The 15,185-nt window shown below is 41.4% G+C and overlaps 1 protein-coding gene across 1 annotated transcript in view; it reads left to right on the forward strand.

The window, feature by feature from the left end:
• The first annotated feature begins 292 nt into the window (after positions 1-292).
• The window catches only part of TPO (thyroid peroxidase), a 241,509-nt gene continuing 226,616 nt past the window's right edge, over positions 293-15,185 (forward strand). Inside the window, exons 1-4 of the mRNA XM_069726806.1 lie at positions 293-350; positions 546-603; positions 4,048-4,184; positions 14,831-14,960. Coding sequence (XP_069582907.1) covers positions 293-350; positions 546-603; positions 4,048-4,184; positions 14,831-14,960 — 383 coding nt within the window. The remainder of the gene's footprint in view (positions 351-545; positions 604-4,047; positions 4,185-14,830; positions 14,961-15,185) is intronic.

Genomic DNA, 15,185 nt, shown 5'->3' on the forward strand with positions numbered 1-15,185 from the left:
ATATGTAGGTCAGGAGAGCAGACTGTCAGTCATTACAGGTCTCAAACTAGAAATGCCCCTTTCATTTAAAATAATCTCTGGAGGCAGATACTCTGAGTTTGGCACTGAGACAGCAGGCACTGGCTTATGGGAGCAGTAGTCCTATCAGCTGACGCCTGTGACCCTAGGTAACCTTTTTACTTCCAGTCACAGTTGTGGGCTCACGCTGTCATCTGACAGCATGGAAGCCATGGCTGTCTGACCAGCGAAAATGATCTTAGGGCTGATCAGAGGCAGTGTTTGCTGCGCCGTCATGCACATGACAGTGTGGAAAATACTGGATGTTTGGGATCCACATTCATGTGAATCAGGTTTGGGTTTGGTAACTATTCTGGCACCAAAAATATATATATTTTTTAACTGTTTAGTCAAATCTGCCAGACACGAACATCTAGAGGTTCCCCCGTCACTAGTTTTAAATTAATAGCATTATAATATTATGTATTGTCTTTCTGTTTATAGATAATTTAATTACATGCCTCACTTCTTTGTTTTTTCATTTTTAGCTGCAAGTAAGAACTTGGAAATCGTTAACAATCGCACAATTCATAAGCGAATAAAAAGGTAACGTAATTCAAAAAGATAATTGTTGATTTCACTTAAGGACTTTTTTTTCATAAAGTTTGGGCAAAATACACTGTAACATACATCTATGGAAAGTGAATGTGTGCACACACCAGCCTTCAGACACAAGGGAAGAACATTGCTCATGCCAATAAGCACAATATAAAGTTGATTTCAATTATGTTTTCACATTGCTTTACATTGATCTACACTGTGGGAAATATATCTCGCTGCCCATTACTTTCATAATTATGTCATCATTATAAGTCATGCATTATTAACTCTGTAAAATATCACGTTTTAATAGAACGCGCAGTTGGTGGCTAATAATTGTACCCTGATCACTGGAAATATACAAATGATTTCTCATTTTCTCTATATGTTATGCACTATGTAATTAACTATACATTAGCTTATCCATCATTATTCTTCTTGTTTATGCTTACATGCCAAAGTAATTTTATCAATGAAATTTCAGCCTTTGCTAATGTTGAAGTTTCATTGTGAGTTTTGTAGAATTTTTTTTTACAATATAAACTAACCAAAAACACTTAATCTCTGATAAGAACTGTGCGTAATTGATAGCTAATATGATGCCTTGAAATGTTACAAAAGTCACTTTTCTATAAGACTTTATGAATGTCACTTTATGAACAGCAGTTTAAATAGGTTAATTCTGTGCAATATTGTATTTATATGGAGATGGAAAAAGCTCAAGTATTCCACTGTTTTTAAAAATTTTCATAAAAATGAACAGAAATTATTGACTTGGGTCGTATTTATGTTCTGATGCTTCCAGAGTACTTTTTAGGCCACAGACAGATGGCCATATTTCTCATTCGATGATCACATCTCGGACTGACCTGTCACCTTCCCTGACGTAAGCTGACAGTTTGTTGTATTTCTATGCAGCTGTCGCACTAAGGTCAGGAGAACAGACGGTCAGTTCGAGCAATGCCATGCGATCCTTGCAGGAGAAATATGTCCGTCTGTCTGCGCAATTAGATTAGAAATGTTATTACGTTAAGGGAACGGTCTCCTTTAAAGAGTAAACATTGTTTTATTTTTATTTTATGAAAAAAACAAATCTGTTTTTTTTTACCTCCTGGATAGTGATGAGTGAATATTTTCAAAACACAATCGCCAAACATAAATTCGGCACGATTATGGCACATTCGGATTTGTGATCGGAAACAAGAGCTAAATTTTATCAAATCGGAAAAAATTTGTAACATTTGGTAAAAAGTGCTGGAAAATATTTGTGTTGCTACAAAAGTATTTTAAGCATTTTGTCTACGATAATGATGGTGTATCATGAGCTTGGGGCATGTGGTTGATGAGGGGAGGGGGTTTGCAGAGCTCAGAGCCGCAACTTGCTTTCCTAACATTATGTGTGCACATTACGGCTAGCCAATCAGGGCGCAGGAAACATCCACAATGTCCTAACACAACGGCTTGTGTCATTGGCTGCTGAAATTACAAGTCCCTCTCCACATAAAGAGCGGACATCTTATTTTAGCGCCATTTTGACCCTGTAACAGCGCAGAGGCTGCTCCTGATGCTGTCACTGTTAGCTGCTGGATATAGCTAGGCAGTTGATTCTTACTCAGATAGCTTAGCCATTACTGAGGTCCAGAGACAAAGCCAGCAGGGCACATGTCATACAAGTGTGTTGTGCACTACTTCTATTGTGCTCCATGCACGAGTAGACCGTTCTAAGTCTTATTTTTTCACTAGCTAAATGTAAAAAGCATGCCATATCCCACTTTGTAATTTAGTGCTGTGGGGACATTGTTCTGTGATTTGAGCTGTTGTGCATGAAGAAATATTTTTTGGGGCAGTTACTAGTGTGAGTCAGCATATCATATCTCACCTTGTTATTTAATGGCTGTGAAATTCCACAGTGTTCATAGCTCATGCGCATTAAAAAAATGTATTTTTTTCTGTTGCTAAACGTAATACAGCCTGCCATATTCCACATTGTAATTTTGTGATGTTGATATGAAGCTGTCTGCAGACATAGAGCACATTTAAAAGAATATATATTTTTTTCTGTTGCAAACATGATATAGCTCCCAGTATCTCACGTTGTAATTTGTGGCTGGTAAATGTAGCTGTCTGCAGATCTAATGCACATTAAAAAATAAAAATTATAGTTTTTTCTATTGCAAAACGTGATACAGCCTGCCGTCTCCCAAGTTGTCATTTTGTGGCAGTGATATGAAGCTGTCTCCAGACATCACACACATTAAAAAATGAAAATTATAATTTTTTTTGTTGCTAAAGGTGATAGAGCCTGCTATGTCCACCCTTGTCAATTAGTGCCGTTGAAATTATTCTGTCTGCAGAGCTGTTGCACATTAAAATATTTGTTTTTTATTGCAAACATGATAGAGCAGCCGAGATCTGAATTTGAAATTGTTTTGAGCCTATCTTCTAGATTATTTATATCTTTGGCATCCAATTTCTCACAGGCGTCTTTTATACCTAGCTTGAGATGTGCATCTGTTATAGGTATCCTCTGATGAGCATCAAACGCTCTCTGTTAATTGGTGTTGGGTAAATGAGTAATCATTCTAGGCTGGATCCTGGATCTCATACCTCCCATAGCCGCACTGTTATTGACCCTGTTGTATGTTTCCATTCCTGCCAACATCAAGCCCCTTTTCCTGATCAGTTCATATAACAACACGTTGGCCATATTTGTCCAGCAAACCTGCACCTTACCAGCAGCAACTGTAGGAAAGAGGGCAGTCCAAAGCCACGGACTATCTTCTAGATTTTTCAGGCCTCATCCACACTAAAAATATTTTTTTATGTTACTAATGTGATACAGAAGAGGAGATTTGTTTTGAGCATCTAGTAAATTTTATGCAGGCCTCATCGACAGGCCTAATGTATTACAGTAGTACTAGCTTTTCTTGGAACTAGGAAATGCAGCTTAAAATTTGCATAACAAAAAATGCAGTGAAAACACAATGTGTGAACATAGGAACAAAGCCTTATAGTTAATGGGGCCCTCTCTTTGTAACCTGTAAGCTCTTATGGTTAGCAAGGTCCTTTCTCTCTCCTGAAAAGTAAAAACTTTTATGGTTATCGGGGATCTCTTTTTTCTCCTCTCCCCCTCATGCATTTTCAGAGCAATTATATACTTTCCATGAGATTTGCGGGAATTTGTTGCCACAAATTGAATTTTTGGAAAAAATTGGTGAAGCTATCGAATTTGAATTTCAAAAGATCCACTCATCTCTAGACGTGAGTCATTCAAGTGTGGACTTGTTTTTGTGCTTCTCATCATAGTCATCTCCAAGAAAATTCAGCAGTTTGCAGGGAGCAGGAACTGGGGCAATCAAAATTTGTAAAGGGTCATCTGATGTGACAATCCCTTTAAATAAAATATTTTTTTAGATTGAATAAAGCTTCTGTAAGTTTTTTCTTTTGCAGAAATTCAAACCAAAGCGACAGAGTAACAGCTGCCTTAGTTCAAGAAAAGAAAATTGGTTTGACAACTGGAGAAAAATTAAAACTTATGGCACAAGATGCAAGCAAAAATACAAAGAACACATCTATTCATCCCAATGGTAATTATTTCTATTATGCATTTGTAAAGAAAATATGATCTAATTTATATGCACTGCTACCAGCTCAATATGACACAATAACTGACTTGTCAACGTAGTAATTTATTGAGATGTAATCATATAGGTGCAAAAATGATATCAAGTTTGGAATCTTTATGCAAAAGATGCTTTTATTCGTAAACAAAAAACAAGTGAATAACTATTCTTTGCTACAATTTCTATGACAATGGCAGGAGGGAATATTCCTATTTGTGCTTAATACATTTAATGAAGTCAATTATTTTACACAACATTCTGCAAGGTTAATAGATTTGTTCAGGAATTCTATTAAAAATATTTACTGCATGCATAATTGAATAACCCAATACTGTGTAGTAACAATGTACTGTCTGAGAACCTACAACAAACAACACAATGGTGTATTGTTTGATGTAAGCGACATCTACTATGTCTTTGATCAGCATGGAAAGCTCTTAAAATGTGGTGATATAAGTTGTTTCATATCATAATTAAAATGCCTCAAACTAAATTTTAACAAAAAACATTGTTCAAAAGGGCATTCGTCACTAATTAGATTCATTTACCCAAGCGCAAATACTAAGAGAACTTTATTGGGCCTCAGCATCCGCTAAACACCTTCCCATGTTCTGTATACAAATATTATGCTAAATCTTACTGAAGCTGGAAGACAGCCATTTCTTCTGACTCCCACATATACATGAGTGCTCAGATCAGCCACAAGTTCATGTGCTTTCATTGAGGAGAGGTTTAAAAGCCACTGCCAGCCTCTTCTGGCATCAGCTTAACTCCCCTAAAGCTAAAAAGGATACGCTGTTGCATTCCAATTGGCCTGTCATGATTCCAATGGCAGGGAATCACAAAAGGACAAGCACCAACGAGCTCTAGGGTGATGGAACCTGAGCTGACCGCGACCCTAAACCTGAACACACAAATAACAATAGCCGGGGAACGTGCCTACGTTGATCCTAGACGTCTCGCACCAGCCGAAGATCTAACTTCCCCTATTAGAAGAAACACAGACCTCTCTTGCCTCCAGAGAAATACCCCACAGAAATAGCAGCCCCCCACATATAATGACGGTGAAATGAGAGGAAGGCACATACACAGTATGAAAACAGATTCAGCAAAATGAGGCCTGCTAAAACTAGATAGCAGAGGATACAAAAGTAAACTGCGCGGTCAGCAAAAAACCCTTCAAAAAACCATCCTGTAATTATTTGAACTCATGTTCCAACTCATGGAACATGAGGAGCAATTACAGCCCACTAAAGCAACCAGCAGCAAGAGACAATTATATGCAAGCTGGACAAGACAAAAATAAAGCAAAACATGGAACAAGAAAATAAAAACTTAGCTTGTCCTGAAGATTACTGAAGCCAGAAGCTGAGGTAACAAAACACTCTGATAACCTTGATAGCCGGCGGGGAAATGACAAGAAAGCCCGGTTAAATAGAAAACTCCCAAATCCTAATAGAACAGGTGGACACCAGAGACAGCAGAACACAAATCACCCAGTACCATCAGTAACCACCAGAGGGAGCCCAAAAACAGAACTCACAACAGTACACCCCCTTGAGGAGGGGTCACCGAACCCTCACGAGAACCACCAGGGCGACCAGGATGAGCCCTATGAAAAGCGCGGACCAAATCATCAGCATGAACATCAGAGGCAACCACCCAAGAATTATCCTCCTGACCATAACCCTTCCACTTGACCAAATATTGGAGTTTCCGTCTGGAAACACGAGAATCCAAGATCTTCTCCACAACATACTCCAATTCTCCCTCCACCAGCACCAAAGCAGGAGGCTCAAGCGAAGGAACAACAGGTACCTCATACCTCCGCAACAACGACTGATGGAACACATTATGAATAGCAAACGATGCCGGGAGATCCAAACGAAACGACACAGGGTTAAGAATTTCCAAGATCCTATAAGGACCGATGAACCGAGGCTTGAACTTAGGAGAAGAGACCTTCATAGGAACAAAACGAGAAGACAACCACACCAAGTCCCCAACACGAAGTCGAGGACCCACGCGGCGACGGCGATTAGCAAACTGCTGAGCCTTCTCCTGGGACAGCTTCAAATTGTCCACCACATGACTCCAAATCCGATGCAACCCATCCACCACCATGTCCACTCCAGGATAATCAGAAGGCTCCACCTGACCAGAGAAAAAACGAGGATGAAACCCCGAATTACAAAAGAAAGGAGAAACCAAGGTAGCAGAACTAGCCCGATTATTAAGGGCAAACTCGGCCAGCGGCAAAAAGGTAACCCAGTCATCCTGATCAGCAGAAACAAAACACCTCAAATAAGTTTCCAAGGTCTGATTAGTTTGCTCCGTCTGGCCATTCGTCTGAGGATGGAATGCAGACGAAATGGACAAATCAATGCCCATCTTAGCACAGAACGTCCGCCAAAATCTAGACACAAACTGGGATCCCCTGTCAGAAACGATGTTCTCCGGAATCCCATGCAAACGAACCACGTTCTGGAAAAACAGAGGGACCAACTCAGAGGAGGAAGGCAACTTAGGCAAGGGTACAAGATGAACCATTTTAGAAAAGCGGTCACACACAACCCAGATGACAGACAGGGAGATCCGAAATAAAGTCCATGGAAATGTGCGTCCAAGGCCTCTTCGGGATAGGCAAAGGTGACAACAATCCACTGGCTCGAGAACAGCAAGGCTTAGCCCGAGCACAAACCTCACAAGACTGCACAAAAGAACGCACATCCCTCGACAAGGAAGGCCACCAAAAAGACCTGGCCACCAAGTCTCTAGTACCAAATAGTCCAGGATGACCTGCCAACGCAGAAGAATGGACCTCGGAGATGACTCTACTGGTCCAACTATCCGGAACAAACAGCCTCTGGCGGACAACGATCAGGTTTACCCGCCTTAAACTCCTGCAAAGCACGTCGCAAGTCTGGGAAGACGGCCGACAAAATCACCCCATCCCTAAGGATACCAGTGGGCTCAGAATTTCCAGGGGAGTCAGGCACAAAACTCCTAGAAAGAGCATCTGCCTTCACATTCTTTGAACCTGGCAGGTATGAAACCACAAAATTGAAACGAGAGATAAACAGTGACCAACGAGCCTGTCTAGGATTCAGACGCCTGGCAGACTCAAGGTAAATCAGATTTTTGTGATCAGTCAAGACCACCACACGATGTCTAGCACCCTCCAGCCAATGACGCCACTCCTCAAATGCCCACTTCATGGCCAAAAGTTCCCAATTACCCACATCATAATTCCGCTCAGCGGGCGAAAATTTTCTAGAAAAGAACGCACATGGCTTCATCACCGAGCAATCGGAGCTTCTCTGTGACAAAACCGCCCCCGCTCCAATCTCGGAAGCATCAGCCTCAACTTGGAAAGGAAGCGAAACATCAGGCTGACGCAACACAGGAGCAGAAGAAAACCAGCGTTTAAGTTCCCGAAAGGCCTCCACAGCCGCAGGAGACCAATCAGCAACATCAGCACCCTTCTTAGTCAAATCCGTCAAAGGCTTAACAACACTAGAAAAATTAGTTATAAAACGACGATAGAAATTAGCAAAGCCTAAGAACTTCTGCAGACTCTTAAGAGATGCAGGCTGCGTCCAGTCACAAATAGCCCGAACCTTGACGGGATCCATCTCAATAGTAGAAGGGGAAAAAATATACCCCAAGAAAGAAATCTTCTGGACTCCAAAGAGACACTTTGAGCCCTTTACAAACAAGGAATTAGCCCGCAGGACCTGAAACACCTTCCTGACCTGCTGAACATGAGACTCCCAGTCATCAGAAAAAACCAAAATATCATCCAAATACACAATCATAAATTTATCCAGATATTCACGGAAAATATCGTGCATAAAGGACTGGAAGACTAAAGGAGCATTAGAAAGTCCGAAAGGCATTACCAAATACTCAAAATGGCCCTCAGGCGTATTAAATGCGGTTTTCCACTCATCACCTTGCTTTATTCGTGTAAGATTATACGCACCCCGAAGATCAATCTTAGTGAACCATTTAGCCCCCTTAATGCGAGCAAACAAATCAGTCAACAAAGGCAAAGGATACTGATATTTTACGGTAATCTTATTCAAAAGACGATAATCTATACAAGGCCTCAAGGACCCATCTTTTTTGGCCATGAAAAAAAAAACCTGCTCCCAAAGGGGACGAAGATGGACGGATATGTCCCTTTTCCAAGGACTCCTTAACATAATCCCGCATAGCAGTATGCTCTGGCACTGACAGATTGAACAAACGACCTTTAGGAAATTTACTACCAGGAATTAAATCTATAGCACAATCGCAATCCCTGTGAGGAGGAAGCGAACTGAGCTTAGGCTCCTCAAAAACATCCCGATAATCAGACAAAAATACAGGAACCTCAGAAGGAGTAGATGAAGCGATAGAAATCGGAGGTGCATCATCATGAACCCCCTGACATCCCCAGCTTAACACAGACATTGTTTTCCAGTCAAGGACTGGATTATGAGTTTGTAACCGTGGCAGACCAAAGTACTAGAACATCATGTAAATTATACAATACCAGGAAGCGAATCACCTCCTGATGAACGGGAGTCATATGCATGGTCACTTGTGTCCAGTACTGAGGTTTATTCATAGCTAAAGGTGTAGAGTCAATTCCCTTCAAAGGAATAGGGACTTCCAGAGGCTCAAGACTAAACCCACATCGCTTGGCAAATGACCAATCCATAAGACTCAGGGCAGCGCCTGAATCTACATAGGCATCGACGGAAATGGATGATAATGAGCAAATCAGAGTCACAGACAGAATGAACTTAGACTGTAACGTACTAATGGCAACAGACTTATCAACCTTTTTTGTGCGTTTAGAGCATGCTGATATAACATGAGCTGAATCACCACAATAAAAGCACAACCCATTTTTCCGCCTATAGTTTTGCCGTTCACTTCTAGACTGAACTCTATCACATTGCATTGTCTCAAGTGCCTGTTCAGAAGACACCGCCAAATGGTGCACAGGTTTGCGCTCCCGTAAACGCCGATCAATCTGAATAGCCATAGTCATAGACTCATTCAGACCCGTAGGCGCAGGGAACCCCACCATAACATCTTTAATGGCCTCAGAAAGGCCATCTCTGAACTTTGCAGCCAGGGCGCACTCATTCCACTGAGTAAGCACTGACCATTTCCGAAATTTTTGACAATATATTTCTGCTTCATCTTGCCCCTGAGAGAGAGCTAATAAAGCTTTTTCAGCCTGAATCTCCTGGTTAGGTTCCTCATAGAGCAAACCCAATGCCAGAAAAAACGCATCCACATTAAGCAACGCAGGATCCCCTGGTGCCAATGCAAATGCCCAATTTTGAGGGTCACCCCGCAGGAAAGATATAATAATCTTAACCTGCTGAGCAGGGTCTCCAGAAGAGCGAGATTTCAAAGAAAGGAACAGCTTGCAATTGTTCCTAAAATTCAGAAAACTAGATCTATCTCCAGCAAAGAACTCTGGAATAGGAATTCTAGGTTCAGACATAGGAGCATGTACAACAAAATCTTGTATATTTTGAACCTTAGCAGCAAGATGATTCAAGCTGGAAGCTAAACTCTGGACGTCCATGATAAACAGCTAAGGTCAGAGCCATTCAAGGATTAAGAGGAGGAAAAAAAAAAAATCAGCCTGGCTGCAATTAAGGCTAGGCAGCAACCTCAGAGGAGAGGAAAAAAAAAAAAACTTCCTCAGACTACTTTTCCTCCTACTTCAGCCCAAACTTTTTGGCCGGCTATACTGTCATGATTCCAATGGCAGGGAATCACAAAAGGACAAGCACCAACGAGCTCTAGGGTGATGGAACCTGAGCTGACCGCGACCCTAAACCTGAACACACAAATAACAATAGCCGGGGAACGTGCCTACGTTGATCCTAGACGTCTCGCACCAGCCGAAGATCTAACTTCCCCTATTAGAAGAAACACAGACCTCTCTTGCCTCCAGAGAAATACCCCACAGAAATAGCAGCCCCCCACATATAATGACGGTGAAATGAGAGGAAGGCACATACACAGTATGAAAACAGATTCAGCAAAATGAGGCCCGCTAAAACTAGATAGCAGAGGATACAAAAGTAAACTGCGCGGTCAGCAAAAAACCCTTCAAAAAACCATCCTGTAATTACTTGAACTCATGTTCCAACTCATGGAACATGAGGAGCAATTACAGCCCACTAAAGCAACCAGCAGCAAGAGACAATTATATGCAAGTTGGACAAGACAAAAATAAAGCAAAACGTGGAACAAGAAAATCAAAACTTAGCTTGTCCTGAAGATTACTGAAGCAAGAAGCTGAGGTAACAAAACACTCTGATAACCTTGATAGCCGGCGGGGAAATGACAAGAAAGCCCGGTTAAATAGGAAACTCCCAAATCCTAATAGAATAGGTGGACACCAGAGACAGCAGAACACAAATCACCCAGTACCATCAGTAACCACCAGAGGGAGCCCAAAAACAGAACTCACAACATTGGCCCAATCCTTCTCCCCTCTTCATCTGTTGAGGAAGAGTCAGGATTCGTTCATACTCATCAAATGGGAAGCCTGCTGAAATTGCCGTACTCATCTAATATCTGTGAGGGCATTAAAATCAGTAAGGTTGGGTAGTTCACAAGAAGCTTCTCAAACAAATGAAAAAATACATATAGAATAAATTACTTGGCACTCAAGAGATAGTCTTTGCAAGATAAAAAGTGAACAATTCGTTTATTAGGTGCATCCAGTTCCACATAAATTGAACGTTTTCGGTCTAATCATAAGACCTTCATCAGAAAGGTTATTGAGTACTGGATGATGTGAACAATCTGATAGGGCCCATAAGGTGCCAGCATCAGAGCAGTCCTGGGAGAGGGAGGGCGCCTGTCAGAGGGTATAGAAGGCGAGCGCTGTGGGAGGCGAACTAATCGCAGGAGCAGAAGCGCTGTAACGCCGGAGGACGCCGGCACCGTGCTGTGGAGGCTGCGAGACTCCCAGCCCTGGGAGTCTCGCAGCCTCCACAGCACGGTGCCGGCGTCCTCCGGCGTTACAGCGCTTCTGCTCCTGCGATTAGTTCGCCTCCCACAGAGCTCGCCTTCTATACCCTCTGACAGGCGCCCTCCCTCTCCCAGGACTGCTCTGATGCTGGCACCTTATGGGCCCTATCAGATTGTTCACATCATCCAGTACTCAATAACCTTTCTGATGAAGGTCTTATGATTAGACCGAAAACGTTCAATTTATGTGGACCTGGATGCACCTAATAAACGAATTGTTCACGTTTTATCTTGCAAAGACTATCTCTTGAGTGCCAAGTAATTTATTCTATATGATTGATGGGTTGGATACCTAACTTGTGCACCTCCTACAAACCTTGAGTGCCGTGTCCTCTATTATTAAATGAAAAAATACAGTCTATATACAAGTCCTTCTTGCAAAATTAGAATATCATCCAGAAGTTAATTTATTTCAGTTCTTCAACACAAAAAGTGAAACTCATAAATTATATAGAGTCATTACAAACAGAGTGATCTATTTCAAATGTTCATTTCTGTTAATGTTGATGATTATGCTTTACAGCCAATGAAAACCCAAAAGTCATTATCGCAGTAAATTAGAATAATTAACAAAAAACACCAGCAAAGGCCAAGCACATGTAGTTATAAAAATGGGATAGATGGCCAAAAGCTATGAAAAAAATAGAAATTAATTTATTTAGTGACAAAATAATCAAACAGGTAAAAACTTAGGGATCACAAAGCATAAGGTTCACAAGACCAAGCAGAATGAGAAAGTACAACATGATTGGGCTGACAAAGGCTTGCCCTGAAACGCGCATCGGGGTCCGGCACCACTCCAGCAGTATGACACAGATACTGTTTAGTATGCAGCCATATCACTTGTGGACTCAGACAGAAAAGGGACCCTGTGCAAGAACAATATCTGGGACATTTGTAGCCCCATAGTCCATCATGATGCATAATTACTGTATATACTCGAGTATAAGCTGAGATTTTCAGCCCCAAAAAAGGGCTGAATGTGCCCCTCTCGGCTTATACTCAAGACATGGTCGGCGGGGGGGTCGGCAGGTGAGGGGGAGCGATGACGGTCACATACTCACTTGCTCCTGGCGCGGTCCCTGCATGTCCCATGGTCTCCGGCCGGCACCTTCTTCCTCTGTTCAGCGGTCACGTGGTACCGCTCATTAAAGTAATGAATATGGACTCCACTCCCATAGGGGTGGAGCCGCATATTCATTCCTGTAATGAGTGGTACCAGTGACTGCTGACAGAGGAAGAAGCTGACGCGCCCCGAAACCATTTGTCCAGGAGAAGCAGGGATCGCGCCGGGGGCAGGTGAGTATTTCATATTCACCTGTCCCTCGTTCCAGCATCGGCGCCGCTCAGTTGTCCGCGCATCCTCTGCAGTGACTGTTCAGGTCAGAGGGCGCGATGACGTATTAGTGTGTGCACCGCCCTCTGCCTGAACAGTCAGTGCAGAGAGAAGGGACGCTGCGGAGCAGCGACGAGAGTTGAGTATGACTTTTTTTATTGCAGCAGCAGCATTATATGTGGCACATTGTTATATGGAGCATCTATGGGGCCATAATGAACTGTATGGAGCATTATATGTGGCACATTGTTATATGGAGCGTCTATGGGGCTATAATGAATTCTATGGAGCATTATATGGGGTATATTTGTATATGAAGCATTTTATGGGGCCATAATGAACTGTATGGAGCATCTTATGGGGCCATCATGAACTGTAGGGAGTATTATATGGGGCTCCTGATTCAATATGGCTATTCCAAAACACAACCTACTGATGTCTCAATTAATTTTACTTTTATTGGTATCTATTTTTATTTTTGACATTTACCGGTAGCTGCTGCATTTTCCACCCTAGGCTTATACTCGAGTAATTAAGTTTTCCCAGTTTTTTGTGGCAAAATAAGGAGGGGTCGGCTTATACTCGGGCCGGCTTATACTCGAGTATATATGGTACTCTTGTTTTGGAGTTAAAAATGGGCCCCTAAAACCTCTTGGGCCCCTGTGCAGCTGCACGGATTGCACCAATGATATGTCCACCCCTGAGCCATGCTTATTATTTCTTACTATATTTGCCACTTTGCTAACTTATCTTTCTTTAGCCCATTTTATAGATTTTTGGTTTCAGCATGGCCATTATGTGTTGCTTACTATTGAGTATTATACTGTAGTCCCAACATATTGGGATGTCATCCAACTGAGAATTAGAGCACTTAGGATTCACATTACATTATCTGCTGTCTTTTTTTTACAAACTATCACCTGAAGCAAATGGGAAAAGTTTATTTTTCGGAGTTTTGAAGGAATGGCCTATGGTTCAGTATATACTACTGCAACCCTGACCAGTTTACAACTAACCATGCCTTAGATCTCCTTCACAAGTCCGTGCTTCCAATACATGTCATTTCAAATTTTTTTCCCAGATGCCATTATAACCTATGGTGCTATCCATGTTTCTGTGTTTATACATGGACCTTGTGTCCGTGCCAAACACAGGAAGACATGTCTATTTTTTTACGGCAGCATGGATGACAAGGGACAATACCAGTCCATGAGTTCGTGAAGCAGCCAGATGGCATCTGTGTGCCATCCATGTTTAACATTGCACAGTATAGGAGAAGCTTGGCAATTTCTAACTTTATTTATTCATACTGGAAAATCATTGATGACACATTGATGGTAAAAAGACATACACGGACCATACATTAATGGTAAAAACGGACACAAGGATGACACATTGATGGTAAAAATGGTCACAAAGATGACACCCTGATGGTAACAATGGACACAAGGATGACACCCTGATGGTAACAATGGACACAAGGATGACACACTGATGGTAAATACACTGACCGTTCTTCTCTCATCCGAGAAAATTGGTCCAATTATGCTAATCAGACTCTGATCAGACTTTGACCAGAGTGTAATCCGATTTTCTAGTAAGCGGAGAAAGAAAAGTTTCTACTTCTCCATTGAGTCTGTTTGTGAAAATGGGACTGCACTCTGATCTAATCCGAGTGCATTTCGATGTTTTGCACAGACTAATAGACTTGAATGGCTGAGTGTGATCCGAAAAAGACATGTGCTTGGCCTCGATGAATAACATTGGGGGAAATTCGAATTTCCGATATTTATGGTAATTTGAAACTGTACATGAGCTCTAATACAAACATTGTAATATATACCTACAACTATATAGAATTGAGAGTCCTCAGTGGTTGATACCTTTTAATGGCTAACTGAAAAGATAGTAACAAATTGCAAGCTTTTGAGACTACACAGGTCTCTTCATCAGGCATCTTCATCTTCATTTGTCTTTGCCTGATGAAGAGACCTGTGTAGTCTTGAAAGCTTGCAATTTGTTACCATCTTTTCAGTTAGCCATTAAAAGGTATTAACCACTGAGGACTCTCAATTCTAAATATTTTTCTATCTACTGGTTAACACGGTAGCAAGATATATATCTTTCCTGTACCTACAACTAGACATTACTGAATCTATAATATATGAGTACACTGGAAATAGAATTGAAACTTAGTTTATAATCCGTTTATTTTTAGGGATTCCTCAACACATTCTCAGTATTATTGCCAATATGACCGGTTGTGTTGCCCCATATAATCCACTATCTTGTACGAATACTTGCCAGGATTTAAAGTACAGATTAATCAATGGAGCCTGCAACAATAGGTGAGCGGCACTGCTAATGTCTGTGTGTTTAATAATATAAGACATGAAAGAAAACTGCCAATCTGCCACTACACGTAAATGTGGCCATTTTTTTCCAGTTTTTCCATTTTTCATACAGTGTATCTGTATCTGACACTAAATGTACTAATAGTCTTTAGATAGATAGATAGATAGATAGATAATAGATAGAAAAAAAGAGATATATAGATAATAGATAGATAATAG

The sequence above is a fragment of the Ranitomeya imitator genome, chromosome 5 (assembly GCF_032444005.1).
Source record: "Ranitomeya imitator isolate aRanImi1 chromosome 5, aRanImi1.pri, whole genome shotgun sequence".
Classification (NCBI taxonomy): Eukaryota; Metazoa; Chordata; class Amphibia; order Anura; family Dendrobatidae; genus Ranitomeya; species Ranitomeya imitator.